We start from the raw sequence: 21774 nt of genomic DNA, 5'->3' as shown, positions 1-21774 counted from the left end.
CCCCAACCTCCCTCCCCCCCCCCCCCACCTTACTAGTTTAAATCCTCCCAAGCAGCTCTCGCAAATTTCCCTGCCAGTGTATTAGTCCCCTTCCAATTTAGGTCCAATCCGTCCTTCTTGTATAGGTCACTTCTACCCCAGCAGTGATTCCAATGATCCAAAAATGTGAATCCTTCTCCCATACACCAGCTCCTCAGCCATGCATTCATCTGCTCTACCCTTCTATTCCTGCCCTCATTAGCTCGTAGCACTGGGAGTAATACAGATATCACTACTCTCGAGGACCTCCTTTTTAAATTTCTGCCTAACTCTCTGTAATCTCCCTTCAGAATCTCAACCTCTTCCCTTCCTATGTCATTGGTTCTAATGTGGACAATGATCTCTTGCTGGCCCCTCTTTCCCCGTGAGAACATTCTGCATCGTCTCTGAGACATCCTTGATCCTGGCACCAGGGGAAGTAACACACCATTCTGCTATTTCGCTGCTGGCCCCAAAAACCTCTGTCTGTACCTTTTGACTACAGAATCCCCTAACACAATTGATCTCTTGGAAGCCGAAAGACCCCTCGTTGCATTAGAGTCAGTCTCAATACCAGAAACTTGGTTATTCGTGCTACGTTCCCCTAAGAATCCATCACCCCCTACATTTTCCAAAGCAGCATTCCTGTTTGAAATGGGTATATGATGGTTCCTTTACTGTCCAGCCTTATGATTTCTGCCTCTAGTTTTCCTATAAGGGAAATGGCATTGAGTGAGCCTTGCAGAATTATGGAATTGCTTTCTGGTCAACATGCAAAGTGACCTTAGCTGCTCTGATAGTCCCTGGACCTTCCTGGAAGACATTTGGTTATTTAATTAGGACTTCACTCAGACAGCCATTTTCTAATTGAAAAATGTTGAGCCAATCTACGTGAATCTCTCACAACCAATTTGACCCCATCAAGCTTGGACCTGAGCCTTTTACTACAGTCATTGGTAACTGAATCAGCTGCTTTTCCTAAGAAGCTGGAAACAAAGGTGTACCCTTAATCTGTATAGGTTCTCAGCCTAGCTGCAGTCTTGCGCAAAGTTAAAATTTGGAGTCCAGAGAGAATTTTATTAAAATCTGGTTATATGATCATTGATATTGCTGCATTGGTATTGACCTCCATTAGAACTGGATGACTGCTTAACCAGACATTTATCTTTATTGGTTCTGATTTTGATGTTGCAAACCAACATTCCAAACCAGATGTAAATGGACTTTCCGGAGTAAGAATTCTCCTATATACCGGTGTATGAGTTTTCTTACTCAGTTCAAGTCTGGTAACACTCTTTTGCTGTTTAGAGTCTGTATAACAACAACAACTACAGTGGCTTACTGGCCAGGATCCTGAAGAAACTTTTAACCAATTAGCTGAGCCTTGGCTTTGTTTTATGGTTTTACTGTGGGCTGATCTACCATCTCTCTGTTCAGGATATGTCCTGAGTGAAGTTATGCAATTGGCTTCACCTCAGGCGGTGTTCCCCAAGCTGTGTCAGACAGTTGAGGGTGTCCACTTCCATTGGGATGCCCTGCAATACATATGGTCCACTTGTCGCAATTTCCAATGATAAAGCCAGCTGTAGTGTCTGTTTGAAGTTCACTTGGGCTTCAGTTAGTCAGCATTTTCGCATAGTTACATCACTAATTCCACATACCAGACAGATTCTAAGCATATCATTAAGGATAAAATCAAAGTGACAGCCTTCTGTCAGTCGTCTTAACCTAGTTAGAAATCCCGATATGGATTTCCTTGTATACAATCAATAACATCTCAGAATTAGAGGAGGCACGGGAGTCATAATATTCCTTAACTAAGTAAAGTTAGGCTCCAAATAACAGAAAAAGCTGCAGCTGCACAGGCTGTCAGGAGAATTATTTTAGATCAGAGTGGTGCTGGAAAAGCACAGCAGGTCAGGCAGCAACCAAGGAGCAGGAAAATTGACGTTTCGGGCAAGAGCCCTGATGAAGAGCTTTTGCCCGAAACGTCGATTTTCCTGCTCCTCGAATGCTGCCTGACCTGCTGTGCGTTTCCAGCACCACTCTGATCTAAACTCTCGCTTCCAGCATCTGCAGTCCTCACTTTTGCCTAGGAGAATTATTTGTTGTTTTTGTCTGTAACAATGTCATTTGCCTGGAAAAATGACACATTCTTTCTTCATACCAGGCCTCGTCCTCGATGGCAGGGTCAAATATATCAAGCTTCCCAGATAAAGGATCAAATAACTATAACATATTTGAGTTTATTGTTAGATCTGGAGGTGCCTCGGAAGAGACCAATTCAAAACAGAATACCATCTGACTACCTTATCTGCCCAGGAAGAATAATTTTTTAACTGTGTCAAAGATCATGCCAAACCAAAAGCAGTCCTCAAGTTGCAGAATTGAGCTCGCGAACATGTTAATTTTACCAATAATAAGGAAGGATGGAATCCAAACCAATCAGTAAGTTGAAGTAAAATGTTCACATGCTCCAACACAAAGAGAATTAAAACTCCTGTCGCAGTTTGAAGATATGGAATATTCAAATCCAGGCAAATGTCTTCAGAAAAATAATGATATGTCCAACAGTTCAAAATTCTGCAGGAAAGAAATTGCTTGTAATAATATTTCTAAAGTACAGCAACCTAGTCTGTGCTTTCTGTCAACCTGGACCTAAAAGAATGAACATTGAGGAATTTCATTTTTAAAATGTCTAACTTTTGTGGTGAAAATATACTCGTGATGGAATTACTATTAATTGTCAAAAAGAGATCCATCTGATTCATGAATATCCTGAAGGAGGTTTGCCATCCTTACCTCATCTGGCTTACATGTGACCCACAGCAATATGGTTGACTTTTAAATGCCCTCTGGGCAATTCATTATGATCAATAAATACTGACCTAGCCAGTGCAGCCTGCGTCCCTTGAACAAATGTTTTAAAAAATCTAATTGAAACATAAACCTATTGGGAGACTTAGCAGGTTAAATGCAAAGAAGTTGTTCTCCCCTTGTGGGAGTGTCTTGGACCATGGGCACAATCTCAAAGTAAGGAGTAACCCATTTAAGACAGAAATGAGGAGGATTTCTTTTGAGGGTGGGGAAACTGTAGAATTCTTTGTTGGCAAAGGGCTGTTAAATTTGTTCAAGGCTGGGATAAACTTTTAATCAGTAAGAGAATCAAAGGTAACATAAAACAAAACTGCGGATGCTGGAGATCTGAAACAAACAAAACAGACATTGCTGGAGAAACTCAACAGGTCTGGCAGCATCTGTGTTGAGAAAACAGCATTACCATTTGACTCCTTCTTCAGAATAAAGGTTATTTGACTTCAAAACATTAATGCTGTTTTTCACAAATGCTGCCAGACCTGCTGCATTTCTCCACAGAATCCACAGAAAGGGTTATGGGGAAAAGACAAGAAAGTGGAGTTGATGATTATCAAAACAGCTATGATCTCATTGAATGGTGGAATGGATTGGATGGGCCAAATTAACTACTTTTGCTCCTATATTTTATGATCTTACAGCCGGGTACTCTGTCAGCTGCATTGATGTCTATATCCTCGAGAATTCTCATGTTACTGCTTTACTTCAAGGGTCAGATACCTTACAAGGACAATTTCATTCTAACTTCTTTGATCATTGCTGATGACTCTGTAATGTAACCCTCTGACAAGCTGAGCATAGATACAACACAGCCCAATCTTCAACCAGGGCTATTGCAGAGCAAACAATTGTTTTGTTGAATATGAAGTTCTGATGCTTAGATCAGTCTGGAGAGCACCTTGTAGTACACTTAAGATTGTATATTGCACAATCCGAGCATGCTGTGTTCTGCTCAACTGGATTAGACAAAAAAGGGTTGAGGTGGCCTCTGAAGAGCTGGTGGGAGAGTAGCAACTGTCTTCCAAGGAAGTTGAGGAGATCAGCTTTTGTATGGTAAAACTGTGCAGCATAAAACGCAATAGCTGGACAAGACTTAATTGACACCTGGTTCCATAGATCTGAGCCAGATATAGTGATCAGTCTGATTGTAAATGTGTTCCTGCTTGAAAGGCAAGTGCAGTGCCTATCTATTCCAAGAGATAAATGCATCTTTGGTCTATTTATTTGTTCTGTTTTGCTGTTGCTGTGAAGTAAATACTTTGAACTGTTTGAAGGCTTTCTTGTCTGTAGTGGTCTTACAGTGAATAATAAAACATGTTGGGCTGTATTGGGCATTGGGCAAAGCACATCCTTGTAAGAGGGGATGATGCTAAGGTTGGGTATGTAATTGATTCTTAAATAGCATAGCGAATATGAACTTATGTATGAAGTGAAGTGTCAGTCATGCCACTTGTATGCCTTGAAAAGCATGTCTTTGGTTGCTTTACCACTATATCAACTGTGAAGTCCATCTCAGGACTGACAGTGCTTGACTGAGTGATGGCTAGGCTTTAAATGGGGTTGCTGCCAGAGATCTTTTTTTTTTTGGAAAGGTCCCAACATCGATGTGTATTTTTGCTTGTAGTATATGACAAATAGAGTACCTATGCACCATGCCCCCATGGCGATAAGATAAATTTGGGAAGATAGCTTGAGAATTCTCACTTAGACCTCAAAGAAAGAACCCTCCATGAAACTGCAAAAATTGACACTTGACTAATTTCTGTTAAAATTGAACACGTGCTTATCAAGATTTTGAGGAAATTCAAACGTCAGATCTCACTGTATCGCGATCCTGAGCTCTTTTGCCCACAGGTCTCTATGATAGCATCATAGTTGGTATCGTTAATGGTAGTCATCAGTGTGAACCTTTTTGGACCCATAAAACAATTAGGTGACAGTGTAACGGCTACCTTGTGTCCCACTTTTGGATGTTGCTGCCTTGCCTTGCCTGCCAGCTGGCTGGCATGAGATCGATTTGCAAACAGATCACTCCCTGATCAGAATTCACATGAGGTAGGCCTTTGCATCTGCTTCATGTTTCTTCTCTGCAACACTGACAATGCACAAAATTACAGTGATAAACTACATCCAATTATGGCAGTGTTCTTTTTTTCATTGAGTTTAACCAGTAGCACTCTACAAGGATTATATTTGAGTATTTTTCATGTTTCTGAATTTTGTATACCATTACATTCACTGACTAAGCTATTGGAGACGATGGAGGCCACACTTCTGAGCCTGTTAGCATTTAATGTGGCTAATCTAAATATGTTAAAATATTAGAGTGAGTGTAAGTATATTTGATAGTGCAAATCTCCTTGAGTCATGGTGAGAAAGCGTATAAAGTATGAGCAGATAGGGAAAGAGTTCTGTTTAGAGTTGCTTGACAAAGGCTCAGCTAGCATGACTTTGACCAGATAAGAACTTGCAGCAAACAATGAGGTGCTGGAGGCAAGGGTAGTGGGTTAACGAGGTAAAAAGCATCCATTGTGTAATGCCAGTTGACAAGGTGAAAAGCATCCATTGTATAATGCTGGATGGCTTAATCTTTACTGTTGATGCTCGTTGATTGTAATGGTCACCCAATCAATACAGATGTTACCTTCTTTGGATGCTGCTCACTGTAAGTGACTATATAATTCCTTAAGAATCTGCTGTGCGAGAGAAGACTGAGAACCCATGTCTCTGTGCACATGGGCGATCGTTCTGTCTCTCCAGGGCCCGGAATAAAGATGAAGAAGGTAAAGCCATACTGTATCTCTGAGTGTTGCTTTGACTGATATGGGGCCAGGGAAATGGGACGACAATATAGTGAGCCAGGTAGGAGTCTAAACAAATAGTTAAGACGGTGTCAGCGATCACCTGGAACACCAGTATCTCGAGACAGACGGGCCCACAAGGTAAGATTTTAAACCTTGGTACCTCTTGATATTCCTGTGTCAGAAATTGTCCTCTCATTCAATTGCTTTCTATTCTAATGACTCCTCGAATGGTAATTAGTTCAGTCAAAAGACACTGTTTCGTCAATGTGCTGACAAACAGGGGACAGGGGTTTGAGTCCCCTGGGTTTCAAGTGGGGTTCGAGATCCCTGGCTTTAATTGGGGTTCGGGTCCCCTGGCTTTAATTGGAGTTCGAGTTCCCCTGGATTTTAATTAGGGTTCGAATCCCCTGGGTTTTAATTTGGGTTTGGGTCCCCTGGGTTTTAATTGGGGCTCAAGGCCCTGGGTTTAATTGGGGTTAGATCCCTGGACATAAAAGTAAGAAAAAGGGTTCAGGTCCCCATAAGAAGTGAAGTGAGAAAGGGGATAAAGTCCACAAGTGGTGAAATTTGAGGCTCAAAAAAAGTTAGAATTTGGTACTTAAAGTTATTACCTTTGACCCCCACATCTCTCCTTAGAAGTACTCTTACATAACATGGCATCACTGGGAAAAGGGGAAGAAAGTTGAGCGTGTCCGCTTGGGTCTTGACAGTAAAGTGCAATGACTGCCGGGGAAGCTTTGTCTGGGTTTTTGTGCTGTGGACTCAACTCTGCGAGCCTTTGTTTTGGGGGAAGAGAGTGGCATGGACTTCAGCGCCATGAGGTCCGCTGTGAGGCCTTTCTCTTTTTATAAGTGTAATTTCATCGAGAGGATGCAAAAAGGAAAATGAGAAATGCTGAAATTAAGGTTACTCTGCGAGCCTTTGTTTTGGGGGAAGAGAGTGGCATGGACTTCAGCGCTGTGAGGCCTTTCTCTTTTTATAAGTGTAATTTCATCGAGAGGATGCAAAAAAGAAAATGAGAAATGCTGAAATTAAGGTTGTACTACCAATACTGGGTCAGAAAAGGAAGTTTCAATGTAAATTGTGTCATGCTGTGAGTGTTTGATATTTAAATATTTTGGTTTGTTAAAATCCTAGTTCAGAAAATCCTTTTAAGTAACTGTTTTGCCTTATTTGAATCAGGATCTAATTTCAATATGTTTTATGAGCTATGTAATGGGGCAGATTTTGTTTTTACATTGAAATTGTATAACATTATGTCCTATTTAAAATTATCAAACCTGTAACCTTAAAGCAAATTGATTGAGTGCCTTGAGCCCTTGATTTGTTTGAAATTTTACAATGCCTGTTTTAAAAAAAACAATTGGGTCAGTGGTCATGCTTTAGCCAGATGAGAGTATTGTATTAAAATACCTTTGCTGCTTTTTTTAATGCAGAGTGTACACAAAAAGAAGAGTGCATTTTGAGTTTGATGTTTTTAAGATTTTTAGAGAATATTAGAACTTGAAGCTGAGCTGTTTCAGTTCTTTCAGTTATTATTAAGACTTAATTGGCCCCCTTCATATTGCAAATTCAAAGAACATTGATCTATACCAAAGTTGCCACAGTAACTCCAAATATTTTATTTGGGAAATTTCATTTGGAGAACATATTTTAAAATATTCTGCATTTGTTTCCCATGAATATTTGAGATTTAAATCTGAACTAAAACTGCCTCTTCAATTGCTAAAGTACAGGAAACATTTTGTTGTTTTATTGCTGTTCCAGATTTTTAAAATATTTTTTCTGACAGCTTTCACACTAGCCAAGTATTAATTTATTATGGGAAAATAATTTTTGAATAACCTGAATGGGGTACTCCAAGGGTTTGATTTTAGTACTACTGAATGCTGTTTATAAATGACTGAATTGTTTAGGCAGTACAATTTAGAAGTTTATGGATTATATTAAAAAACTAGATAATGTCATAAATAGTGAACAGTCTTCAAGAATTCAAAGAATATTGAAATGGGCAGACACAATTTAGTGTAGTTAAATGTGTGACTGTCTTCATACCAATAACCACCTTGGCAAGGAAGGAATGTGACAGGAAGTGCAAAGATACTTTCAGCAGCTAACAACATCTGTAGAATTACTCCATTCACAGGTAAAGCACACCTTCGGACCACCGTCCACCCCTGCACAACTTGATCCAACGGATTCAATCAGCTCCCTAGTCATGAGCATGAAAAGTGAAGAAGCTCACAACAATGAAGAGGAGGTCTTTACGCCTTTTGTCAGTGGCCTTCCTGTGGACATTCAACCACATGAGCTTTACCTTGCCTTTCGATAATTTAAGGGAAATGAAGGTTCACTGATCAAGCTAGCAACAAAACAGCCAGTTGGTTTTGTTACATTTAACAGCAGAGCAGGAGCAGAAGAAGCAAAGAATGCTGCATTCACCCAGCCTGCTGCTGTGCTGCACACTCAGATGCACTGGTATCCTCCATCTGAAGCATCCCCAGAAGGCTGGAAGTCTTGTCAGTTGTTAAGTACTTAACTGCCCTCTTCTAAGAATTCAGATTTCTCTGTGGAGTGATGCAGAAGGATAGACTGAATTTCGAGGTTGGACTTTACTGAGGGAGATCTTGGATAACTGGCTCGTTTCCATTCAACTTGGAGGGGATGGAGTGGTCACTAAGGACTGTGGATTTAAGAACTTTACTGGTGAACTTTTTCCCATGTGGAAGAATCCTAGAAATTCTATTTACTGCATGGATTAATAATTTTGTTGTTTTAATCATTTTAACTTGCTTATATACTGGCTGTCAGAGTCGTATGAAAGCAGATAGTGCTCTCTAGGTGGTTATCATGAAATGATAAAAGAAGGGAATGAGAAAGTGTATAAGGTATGAGCAAGTAGGGAAAGAGTTGAGTTTAGGGTTGCTTGACAAAGGCTCAGTTAGCATGCTTTGGAGGTGCCGGTGTTGGACTGGAGTGTACCAAGTTAAAAATTACACAACACCAGGTTATAGTCCAACAGGTTTATTTAGAAGCACTTATGACTGATCAGATAAGAACTTGCAGTAAACAATGAAGTGCTGCAGGCAAGGGTAGTGGGTTAATGAAGTAAAAAACATCCATTGTGTAATGCCAGTTAATAAGGTTAAGAACATCCATTGTAATATGCCCGATGGCTTAATCTTTACTGTTGATGCTTGCTGATTGTAATGGTCATCTGATCAAAATAGATATTACCTTCTTTGGATGCTGTTCACTGTAAGTGACTATATAATTTCTTAAGAATCTGCTATTTGAGAAAGACCGAGAACTCATGTCTCTGTGCACCTGGGCAATTGTTCTTTCTCTCCAGGGCCGGAATGAAGATGAGGAAGTAAAGCCATACTGTGTCTCTGAGTGTGTATTTCGACTGATATGGGTATAGGGAAAAGGGACGAGAATGGTGTCAATATAGGCAAAAACATATCATAATGCATTTACAATGTATTGATACAAAATTAGTTTGTTCTATTATATCCATGAAATGGAACCAAATAATCGTGTGGCATTGAGATGGAGATGCCAGGCAAATGCCTACTTTTATTCATTGTGGCATTCATAATTATTGGATTGATGCCTTTTTATGCTTTTGCTTCTTTAATTGTACTTATTTTTAATGCATCAGCAAACAGAGACCCAATTGCAAAGATCCTGGGGCCAAGCTTTGCTACTGTGGAAGGAGAGGACAAATCAATGCTGCGTTTATTGGAAAAAGTGAAGAAAGGTGATGAAGAACCGGAGGCAGAAGCTCAGATGAAGTTGTTTCTGCTTCTCCAGCAGCTAGATATGCAGCTTTTAAATACTTCTTTGCAGAAAATTTCACAGTAAGTATTGCTCATAAAAAGTTCATTGTTGCAAATGTGACAGTTTAGAGATGAGGTGGAATCTTCTGCTTTTGCAGGTGGTAGGTTTGGAGGTGAGAAGGCATGTAATTAATTGGGATGGTGACGTACTTGAACTCGCTATAATCCTATCTCCACTAGGAAAGTGTATAATCAATTAATTAATGACTGCTTGGTAGCTCATACTGCCACCACTGGTGTTAGCCCAGTGGCAGGTGGGTCTGTCACTATCCAATTTCCAAGGCATTAAAAACTGTGCAGCCAGCTTGTTAGCTCTAGGTCATGGAGGAGTTGTTGGGTTAGGGGTGGGGGGAAGCAGGGGAGGAGGAGGAGGGGGAGGTGTTGGTGGTGGTGGTGGTGGTGATTTCCATCAAAGGCATTCAGTTCTTGATTGAGGAATAGACATTGGGAAGGGGCCTACTGTGAGCCAACATCCTCCTCACTCAAGCTGCCAAACTGCTCTAACATGTACCACCTCTGTTATCCCTATTCCACTACTTTCAGCACCCCCCTGCCCCGCCCCTCTAAAGAAAACAAATAACATCTTTGGCCTGGGCTGCTCCTTGATTCTGGGATGTGGTAGATGTCTTTGCCACATCAGCCATGGTCTCTCCTGTGGTGTGGCTGAACATGAGCTGCTAGATCCTAATCAAGGTCCCACTAGATCTTGATTCCAGGAGAAAGCTCATTGGTGGTTTCTCTGTTGCCTGTTTGGCCTGAGATTTATGAAAAAAGCCATCAGAAGTTTCTCACTGGTTCTCCAGCTGCGAAGTGAGTCATCTGACACTTTAACAAGATAATGGTAATTATTTTCATAGCATCTAACTGACAAAAATGTCAATATCATAAATTGAGTTATATGCCATCTGCATGCATCTCATAATGTTTTAGGGAACAACAATAACACTTCTCTAATATTTTCTAGATGAAGCAATTATTTACCTGCATTTTAATCAATTTAGTCTACTGTTCACAATGTGCTCTCCTCGACATTATGGAAATGAAACACTGACAGGGTGACCACTTTATGGAATGCTTGCATTCTGTCTGTAAAAATGACCCAGAGCTTCCAGTTGCCTGCCATTTCAGCCACTGCTGTATTCCCTGCAAATGTTTCTGTTCCGGGCCTACTGCAGGTACCCCAGTAAGGCTCCAGTTGGTGAACAACACCTCCTTCTGCTTGGGGATTTTATAGACTTCCAGACTCAGCATCATGTTCAACAAGGGTTGAGAGTGTGGTGCTGGAGAAGCTAAGCCAGTCAGGCAGCATCTGAGGAGCAGGAGAATTGACGTTTCGGGCATAAGCCCTGCATCAGCAATGAGATCATTCCTGATGCAGGGCATCTGCAGTCCTCACCTACCCCATCAAGTTGAACAAGTTTAGAGCATGAACACCTTCTTTCATGTCAATTTCTACACCATCCACCCACCCCAGCCAACACACACTCCCAGTCCTGTCATGAAGTGGGTTGCTTTCAGCATTTTAAACTTCTCATAGTCCACATTATCATCTATCTAGCTTGTCCTCTTCCCTGATTTACTATGAACTATTCCTTTGCTCAACCTCTCTCTTTCTCTCTTATTTCTCTCTGTCTCTCTCTCTCTCTCTCTCTCTCTCTCTCTCTCTCTCTCTCTCTTTCTCTTTCCTCTCCGGGTGTTCACTCTCTAGCTCGCTCTCTGCCCTTCTTTCTTTTTGGGCTCCCTCTCCGCCAATCCACTCACTCTCCCGGTCCCCCAAGCTGTTCATCATCAGTATGAGTACTTTCTTTTCCAAACTGATGTCAGAATGGAAAGGTCACGGTCAGTCCAACGACAGTCATTTTTCCTATGTCATACCGCACCCCAAATAAAATAGAAGGAATAGAAAAATGGGACAGAGGGTCAACAGGTGTGATTGGCAGGCCATGTACTGCAATTTATGCCTGCACCAGATCCTATACACTATCTAAATATAACAATAGGTTCCTGTCCTCACAGACAAACTATTTTGGAAACTCAGAAGCATTCATGGAGGTTTTCATTTAATGTGTTTAATAGGCTTTCTCACTGCCCACAATAATACATTGCATTTATGTAGCATCATTAATGTAGTATAACATCTCAAGGCTCTCAGAGATGAATTATGGAATAGATGTTGACACTAAGCCCTAAAAATATATATTGTGCCAGGTGACCAAATGCTTGATCAAGGGGAATGTTTTGAAGAGTGACTGTCAGGAGGGAAAATTGGGCGAGGCAAATCCAGATTTAGGCAGGGCAAAAGTGAGGACTGTAGATGCTGAAGATATAGTATGTGGTGCTGGAAAAGCACAGCAGGTCAGGCAGCATGCGAGGAGCAGGAGAGTCTATGTTTTGGGCAAAAGCCCATTTAGAAACTAGGCAACTGAAGGCATCACTGCCAACAGTAGTAGAGTTCAAAATATCCAAGGAGAATGTAGAATTTAATCTTAAAGAATGACTGCTTTGTATTTAACCTTAATTTTAGTAATTCTTTCTTTACATAGGGCAGGAAATCTGCCTATTATGATATCTTACCTTCATGAGAACAATCTGCCATAGTTTTTTTTAAATTTCTGTAAGGTATCACTTCATATTAGTTGTAAGGCTGTTACAATGTTAGGAATTTAGATAAGTATATACTTTTGAAAACTTTTAAAACTACTTATTGTCTGCAGAACCAAAATTTACTTGGTATGGACAATCTGCATATTTACATTTTGGCACAATTTAGGAGGTTCTGGCATTACTTTACAGACCTTGAAAAAATCTGGCTTGCTCAGGATATTTATGTGGGTATTTTTTCCAGATGTTACAATAATATATTTTCTTCAAATAAAATTTTTGGTTCTAATTTAATACATAGAAAATAAATGCTGGAACTAACTGCATAAAGGAAATAGTTGAATAAACCAGAAGGTGATTTAATAATATTTTCATGCTTTCCTTTCTCTCCTTTTTTTTAAAAGAGAAGTGCGGCTGAACCCCCAAGCTATAAAGAATGATGTGCAACTGCTCCAGTCCTTCTCTGGAGAAGGAGATCTGACTGTTTTAAGATCGATCAACTACACATCAGGTATTTACATGGAGAATTAAGTCAGATAGAAATTGCCACATACATGGTTACATGTTGAATCATGAAAATAGAGCATTTTAAAAACATATTTGTTACCTTTTTTATGATTATTTTCTTGCAGAATATGAATTTTCTAATGGATGCAGAGCCCCACCATGGAGACAAGTGCATGGAGATATTTGCTACCTGATTATTAATACTCATGATACTGAAACTTTGTATGTAACCTGTAACACAGCTGGAGTTTACCTGAATGGGGTAAGTAGTTAAGTGAAAGATACTTTTGTAATTTTTATTTTATTTATCACATTAATGGACAGAGATAAAATATTATTATTAATTATTTCATACTTCTTTGTCAGTTTTGTATTGTGTCTTAAACCTTTTTCTTTAGGGTCCAATAAAAGACAGTGAAGATATTATTTACGACAGAAATGGTGATATCTACAAGGATCTTATTACATTCCTTAAGGAAAAATCTCCAACATTTGCAGAAAATCTTACTCGGGTTCAACAGGTAAACAAAATTGAGAGTATGTTTTGTGAAAGCATCTGTCAGCCAGAAAGCCCACCACTGTATAATAAAACAATTTGAATTTTGCAATGATATTGTTGTCTACTAATTTGCATTTGTTGATCTGTAAATAATTATTGACTCTAAAAGCGTTGACTGAAAAAATTGTAATTGCACACATTTTTCCAAAAATTTCAAAATATATCAATGTAAAGATTTTTTCATATTATTTAAGTGCAAGCAATTTTAAAAAATCCTTTACTTAATGACCAATGGAAAGCAGAATAATTCTAAAAGGAATCAGCAGATATCAAACCTGGCCATATACAACAGTTTGAAACTTAAAATGAAAGCTTGCGCTGAGCATCTAATTTTTCACTTTGGGACTCTGCAGCCTTCAGAACTCAACATTGACTTCAATCATTTTAGAGCCTGACCACCTCCTTTCATGTCCTTTAACCAACCTTCACAATCCCCATCCTGTCATGGCATGGACTGCTTTCAGCACAGCTAATCTAATCTCATCTACTCATGATTCCCATTATCAGCTTCTTTTACTCCCTGATTTACTATCAACAAGAGCTTTGCCTGCCTAACTTTTTTCTTCTTTGGGCTCTATCTCCACCTATCCAGTCACTCCTTTGTCTTTTCCCGACTACCTGTCATCAGTGTACACACCACTTTTTCCTAGCTACTTCTGTTGAAGGGTCACTGGACTCAAAATGTTAATTGTGCTTTCTTTCCACCGATGCTATCAAATCTGCTGAGTTTCACCAGCAATTTCTGTTTCTGTTTCAGATCTTCTGCATCCACAGTTTGTTTTAATCCAACATTTATTCTTCGATTCTTCAACCTAAATTTGAGGTGATTGCTGGAGAGCCATCCTTAATTAAACATTTTACACATTCACATTTATGTAGCTTCCTACTTTTCTTGAATGTCATACTCAGGATCCGGTCCAATCATCATGCACATATTTCAGTACTGGCTATCAATTTGTATTTATTTATTTCAGTGTGTGCTATCAGTTTGTTTATTTTGTTACAAATGTTCAGAAACATTTTAGTTTTTGTACTTTTGTTGTCTTTTAGTATCTAGTTATGAACATTGATATACGCTTCAGTTTATTTTTGCTGTCCCTTTCTGCAATTCTTGACCTACATTTCTGATAATTTTAATAATTTTGCTCTCCTGCCTTGACTCTTGCCCTTGATTTGCTGCAACTACCCAAGCTTGATCCCTCATATCCATTGTTTAGATTAAATCTCTCTTTACTTCCTTAGTTATACAATTCACTAGAATACTGGTCCAGGCATGGTTCAGGTACAGATTGTCCTAGTGTACAATCCCGACTTTCCTCAGTACTGATGCCAATGTCCCATGTAATAATTTCACTGGTCTTATGTGCCCTGTGTCACGTGACACATGTTTCTGAAAGTTAACAAGAAATTATTACCTTTGAGTTCTGCTCTTCAATTATGTGCTCAGCTGCCCTCACTATTTAAACAGAAATCCCTTTCATAGTCCAACATATATCATTGACACTTACATGGACCATTCCTATTCAGCACTATCCCCCAAGTGATGGCACCGAATGGGATCATAGCCTTATAGATTCATGCTCTCTTGACTGCACTGAACTGTGTGTATCCCCCTCACCATATGATGTCCCATGACCATTACATTATAAACATAGGAAATAGAGCAGAAGTTGATGCCTGCTCCACCATGCTTAGCTGTTTGTCTTCAAATTCCATATTCCTTTGTAACCCAGACCAACCTTTGATTCCCTTGCCTAACAAGAATTTACCTAACTCTGTGTTAAAATGATCAATGACCCTTGTTCCATTGCCTTCTGAGGCAGAGTTCCAAAGTTGAGCAGTCCTCTGAGAGGAGATTTCTCCTCCCCTCTGTCACAATAAAGTTGACATTTTAAAACCGTGCCCCTTAGTTTTGGACTGACTCACAAGAGGAATCATTCTTTCCATGTCCACCTTGTGGACATTCAGAATGTTGTACACTTCAATCAAGTCAACTGTCTCTCACCTAAACTCAAGTGGCCACAAGCCCGGCTTATCTAACCTATCCTCAGAAGACAACCTGCTCATTCCAAGTATCAATCTGGTAAACAAAAACAGAAATTGCTGGAAAAACCCAACAGGTCTGGCAGCATCTGTGGAGAGAAATCAGAGTTAACATTTTGGGTAAAGTGTTCTGAGGAGGGGTCATTTGACCCACAATATTAATTCTGATTTCTCTCCACAGAGGCTGTCAGATTTGCTGAGCTTTACCAGCAATTTCTGTTTTTGTTTCTTATTTACAGAATCCACAGCTCTTTCAGTTTTTATCAATCTGGTAAATATCCTCTGAACCTCCTCCAGTGTACCGACATCCTTCCTTAAATAAGACCAGAGCCTGCACACGGTATTTAAGATGTGATCGCACCAAGATTCTGTATAAATGAAATATAACATTGTTACTTTCAAAGTTTAATTCCATTTGTAATAAAGAATAATATCCCACTTTACTTGCTTACATGCTGTACCTGCATACTAACTTTTTGTGACTTATGCTCATGAACACCTTGATACTTCTGCACCTCAGAATTGTAGAGACCATTTCTATTTAAGTAGTACTGTGCTTTTTCATTTTTTCTGCCAAAATCAACAATTTCCTATTTTCCCACATTATACTCCATCTGCCAGATTATTGGCCACTCTGTTAAGCTGCCTACATCTGTTCGCAATTTTCTTATGCCTTATTCACAAGCTACTTTCCTACCTATCTTGGTAGTCACTTGCAAATTTAACTGCCATGCCTTCACACTGCATTACAATGTCATTAATGTAAATTATAAATAGTTGAAGCACCAGAAAAGACCCTTGTTGGAAACAAACAGAAAATGCTATGAAAACATTGCAGGTCTGGTAGCATCTGCGGAGAGAAAGCAGAGTTAACATTGCAGGTTCAGAGACCCCTCAGCACTGATTGTAGCGAGAAAAGTGAAATGTGCTGAAGGTGGGGTAGGGAGGGGCATGAATAAACGACAAGTGAAGATGAAGTCCAGAGAGAGAAGAAAAAAAATTGGACAGACATAGGAATGAGTAAAGTTCAGCCTTGGAGAATCAATAGCAGCTAATTGGGACCATTGGCAGCTGACTGTTGTGGATGGTTGTGATTGCAGCGCCTGTGAAGACAAGGCCTGATGTGTGGGGGTAAAGGTAAGGACATGGGAGAAAGTCCTCAAGCTCTAAAATTATCTCCCAAGGCTACAAAGTCCTGGAGTGGAAAATGGGGTACTGTTCTTCCAGCACTGAGGTTCACTGGAGTGCTGCAGCAAGCCCAAGACACAGATGTTGGCCAGGAAACACGATGGTGTGTGGAAGTGGCAGGCAACAGAAAACTCAGGTTTATTTTTGTAGTCACAATGTAGGTGTTCTGCAAAGTGGTCACCTGGTCTGTGTTTCGATTCCCCAATGTAGGGAGACCCTATTATGTGCATCAAATACAGTGGACTAGATTAAGTGAAGTACAAGTAAATTACTGTTTCACCTAGGAAGTGTGTCTGGGGTATTGGATAGTGAGAAGGGAGGAAATAAATGGACAGGTTTTACACCTTCTGCGATTGCATGGAAATGTGCATTGAGGTGGGGGAGGTGTTTGGAGTGGAGGCACAGTGGACCAGGGTTTCTTGGGAGGAATGGTCCCTGTGGAATGCTGACAAGGGAAGGGAGGGAAATATGTGTCTGATAGTGGCATCCTGCTGAAGGTGGCTGGAATGATGGCTAATGATCTTTTGGATGTGGATGCTGGTGAGGTGGAAAGTGAGGACCAGAGGAACTTATCGCTTTTGTGGGAAGAAAGAGAAGGTTGAGGAAGAAACTGGACATTTCAGATGCCCCTTTGTAGAAGCTGGCCTCATTAGAACAGATGCGATGCAGATGGAGAAACTGAGAGAGTGGAATAGTGTCAATAGGAAGCAGGGTGTAAAGATGTATGGTCAAGGTAACTGTGGGAGTTGGTGGGTTTGTAGTGGATGTTGTTGGATTCTGCTTGTCACATTCTTCCAATCAGACAAAGATTGTCTGACTGGCAGAAAAGGGTATATTTAAACTAATCTTCCAAATGTCCTGATAAGTTGCCCCTTCAAACTGTTTACTTCTAATTTCCACAGTAACCTTTTTGGCACCTTGTCAAATGCCTTCCAGAAATCCAAGTATAGTATATCTACATGCTCTCCTTTAGCCACAGCATATGTTACTCTTTCAAAGAACTCAAACTGGTTAAACATAATTTCCCTCTGACCAATCCATGCTGACTTCTCCTGATTACTTGATTTGTTTTCTAAATGAGCAAGAAATTTAGAAATTACTAATTTTTACAACCTAATTCTCTTCCTCTAATACACTAGATTCTTCCCTCTGATTAAGGTTATAGTCATTCTTTGCCATTCTTTTTATTCTGAGCAGTCACCTGATCTTTGTGCAGTTAGGGAGACTTAAGAAAAAAAATCTAACTTCTTTATTATACCACACATGATAGGTTCTCCCTTTTACAAATTGCCTTTACAGTTTGAACAGACTTATTCTGAGTATTCTCAAATATTCCCTTAAATACCTGCTACTGCAGCTCTATTAATCTAATCCCATGCTTAGTAGGGCAGGTCACTTTTGCTAGCATAGATATCAAACCATATAGTTGTCTTTATTTTGGATTAAAATATTAGTCCACGTCACAATCTTTTCTGTTTGACTCTGGATATAAAATTAAATCAAATTGTGATATCTGCTACTGAGGAGTGCCTAATATAATCTACTCTCTGGTCAATTCTAAATGTGCTGCTCTAAGAAGCTGTCTTAAAAGTATTGTATGAAATCTGCACCCTGGCCTTTAATTTAATGTTTCATATATATAGACTATAATCAATGTGATTATTACGCCGCTTTATCACAAGCACCCAGTATTTCATTTTGTATACTTTTCCCCACATTGTGATGACTGTTTGGGGGATTATAGTGATTTCTACTAGTGACTTCTTTCCCCTATAATTCCTCATTTCCACTGCAAGGACCATGACTTCATATTTTTGTGTTATTAAAAACTGTGGACTGCAATGAAAAAGAACTGTTTTTAAAAACAAGGGTTTACCAGGATCATTGCATAATTTCACAGCAAGAAATTCGATACCTATTGGGAATTCTGTTTTTCTGGCTGTGGCTTCCTGCAGTGTTCAGATGATCAAGAGCTAAGGTGTTGTTTACAAGCAAAGCTGATTGGTTCTCAGCGAACTGAGCAAGTTGGGACTAGAAACAAGTTAATATACACACACAGAGAAAGACATAGAAGTGTGTATATTTGTTCTCCCCAACAGAAGTTGCCGATTCCCTGTAGTGAAACATTTAGTTTAAACTTGAAAAAAAAAGTTACCTTGCCTGCAGCAGTTGCTGTGAACTGTGATTTTTGAATCAATAAATCAGAAACATTTTCCGGGTGAAACAGCCGCTTTGTACTTCTTACAGACCAGTGGTGGTGTAGTGATTGGAACCAGGTGAACCTTTTTGACTATGAGGTTCTTGACTGGCCCAGGTTAACAACTTCAATCAGGAAAGCCTTGGCTGACCAATATAACTATGAGATTAGAAGCTCATCAATTGAGGACTGACTCCAAAGAAGAAAAAAGTATAACCAGGAGATTAGAATCCCTTCAGTTGAGGACTGACTCCGAACTGGCTGGCCACAGCCAGTGTACTGTGCGCTAGTAAATAAAAGATGACTTGTGATGGGAACTATCCTTTGTGTAGTTATTTCATTAACAATGGGAGAAAACAGGTCTGAGAACATTCACTTGGACCTTCAAGTCATCTTGGAGCTGGGGTAAGCATTTCTCGCATCATGCCTCTATTTGGGATGCTTGACCCATTTGGCCCTGCTGTCGAAGAATGGGCCCCGTAAATGGAAAGAATGTGATAATTTTTCTGGGCAAATGAAATTAGGGCAGAATAATAGCAATGAGTAATCCTTCTGACTGTGTGTGGACCTACAGCATTTTCAGTTATAAGGGGCTTAACTTTCACAGAGCACCAGACACTAAAACCTTCCAAGAGTTGACAGGGCTGTTTAAGAAATATTATGACCCCAAACTTCCTCTAACTCTGAGATGCCATTGGGTTTATTCTGCTGTTAGGGAACTGGGAAGTCCATATTGAGGTAGTGCAGGCTCACTGGTGGCCCAATAGAGAAGAATGCCCAATAGTGTAAACTTCCTGGACTCTGACTGATGCTGCACGCATGTATGCCCAGATAGAGAAGAAAGGTTTTGCAGTCACCTTTACTGATGAGAATTTGTCATAGTAAAAGATCACAAATCCCCACTGAAGGAAGTCAAGACAGTGCCACCCATAGCTTCCAGTAGAATTCAGTGTTGTACCTTTATTCTCAGTGGATACAAGTTAAACACCTTTCCGGAAGCCAAGTAGCTAATCCATATACTTTCCACTGGCAGGTACTCCACTGATGGTGCCTCCCCTGGAAAAATCCATTTTGGTTTTAAACTTTCTGGACACCCTTTCAATCGCTGTGGACAATATCCAACTGTGAACAGGTTAAACTTGATATTTCCAGACTTGTGGGAGGAGGGTGAAACTACAGTAGGAATGCCAATGCCAGCCATATGCCTCTAAGCAAAAGAGACAATTTAATTCAGGGAATGGAGTTTGGTGGCAGAACCATAAATGGCCCTGAATACGTACAAAGTGAGGTTGATGCGAGTTCAGGTTGTTACTCACAAAGTTCAGGTTGATGATACACTCTTGAACAAACATGTGGATCACCTGAAAGATGTTGCCTCTCAAACAGGGCGGAGAAAAACATACCTGGCCCCTCAGTACAGCCAGAAGGCCTGTAAGAAACTGCAGGTGCTGCCTCTCCATCTAGTGTCGAGCATATCTCAGAGTCCGAAATGGATGCAGCCTCAATACTGTTACTGCTAGAAGAAGAGAAGGAAACTCTCCCAAGAGACGGGTCACGGTCCAGTACACACCGCCTGTGTCTGTGTCCGGTCGGAGGAACTAGACTTGGGGTGAAAACGTCGCAGGAGAAACTACAAACCAAACACCAGGCCTACATCCCTGGACTAAGGGGGTAAGAAATGTAGTGATTGGAACCAGGTAGATCTCGTTGACTTCAAGGTTCTTGATTGTGGTTGTTAAGCTGGGCCAAACAGGAAAGCCTTGGCTGATCAATATAACCAGGAGATTAGAATCTTCTCAGTTAAGGACTGACTGAGTTGGCTGGCCAATGTACTGTACAATAGTAAATAAAGGGTGATTTGGTGACAGGAACCGGCCTCTGTGCAGTTACTCTCAGGAGGTTTCCAGATCAAGACAGCTGAACAAGGGCCTGACTAATCCAGGACGGATCATCTCAACATCAGGATCAGGAAGTAAAGACCACTGAACTGACTTTTCAGTCTTTTTTTTTCTGCCAATAATCTATTTTGCCAATTTGTTTGTTTGTCTGTGGGCATGCGTGCATATGTGTCTGTGAATATTGGAGTTTATAAAGATGTTACTGCAAGGTTTGTTAAGGTTTGTAGCTCAGGTTGAGGTTTAGGGTGTAGGTTTGCTCGTTGAGCTGGACGTTTGATATCCAGATGTTTCATTACCTGGCTAGGTAACATCAGTGGCGACCTCCATGTGAAGCGAAGCTGTTGTCTCCTGCTTTCTATTCATATGTTTGTCCTGGATGGGGTTCCTGGGGTTTGTGGTGATGCCATTTCCTGTTCATTTTCTGAGGGGTTGATAGATGGTATCTAGATCTATGTGTTTGTTTATGGCGTTGTGGTTGGAATACCAGGACTCTAGGAATTTTCTGGCATGTCTTTGCTTAGCCTATCCCAGGATAGATGTGTTGTCCCAATCGAAATGGTGGTTTTTTTTCTCTGTGTGAAGGGCTACGAGGGAGAGAGGGACGTGTCTTTTTGTGGCTAGCTGGTGTTCGTGTATCCTGGTGGCTAACTTTCTTCTTGTTTGTCCCACATAGTGATTGTGGCAGTCCTTGCATGGACTTTTGTAGATGACGTTGGTTTTGTCCATGGATTGTACATGGTCTTATAAGATGGTGGTGCCACTGATTATGTTACCTAGCCAGGTAAGGAAACGTCTGGATATGAAACCTACAGCTCAGCGCGCAAACCTCCACCCTAAACCTCAACCTGAGCTACAAACCTTCACTAACCTTGCCATAACCTATGGGCGCCTCACGTTATAACTTGCCCGAATATGGGAAAGGAATGCCATCTGAGAGAGTTCCACCCGTGAACAACTGTAGTTCCTGCATGAATGTTTAAGAAAACAGGTACTGCCAAAATGTCTCCACTATAAACCGCGGATAAAAACACCTCAAGCCAGAGGTTTAACAGAACAAAACGGCCGCAGAATGCTCCGGGAACTAATCAATGACGCCCACCACAGACTCCGATACTACAACGGGAAATTGCGCGCCAAAAACCGTTATTCAAACAAGCAACAAATCAAGAATGGGCAGACGTGGTAGAACGAGCCATAAACACCAAACAACGACAAACACAGATAAGAAAAATCGGGACCTGAA

The 21774-nt window shown here is 40.4% G+C and overlaps 1 protein-coding gene across 7 annotated transcripts in view; it reads left to right on the top strand.

The window, feature by feature from the left end:
• The window catches only part of odad2 (outer dynein arm docking complex subunit 2), a 380688-nt gene that overhangs the window by 44232 nt on the left and 314682 nt on the right, over positions 1-21774 (top strand). For 6 of the 7 annotated variants that reach the window (XM_043690492.1, XM_043690490.1, XM_043690493.1 and 3 more), the window contains 4 exons: positions 9361-9559; positions 12544-12650; positions 12772-12908; positions 13045-13167. In XM_043690492.1, the coding sequence (XP_043546427.1) occupies positions 9361-9559; positions 12544-12650; positions 12772-12908; positions 13045-13167 (566 nt within the window). The remainder of the gene's footprint in view (positions 1-9360; positions 9560-12543; positions 12651-12771; positions 12909-13044; positions 13168-21774) is intronic. The other variant, XM_043690491.1, reaches the window with a different exon arrangement.

This window comes from Chiloscyllium plagiosum, chromosome 5 (assembly GCF_004010195.1).
Source record: "Chiloscyllium plagiosum isolate BGI_BamShark_2017 chromosome 5, ASM401019v2, whole genome shotgun sequence".
In the NCBI taxonomy this organism is placed as follows: Eukaryota; Metazoa; Chordata; class Chondrichthyes; order Orectolobiformes; family Hemiscylliidae; genus Chiloscyllium; species Chiloscyllium plagiosum.
Note: the sequence above shows the minus strand (reverse complement) of the source record. Positions and strands in the feature narration are given on the sequence as shown.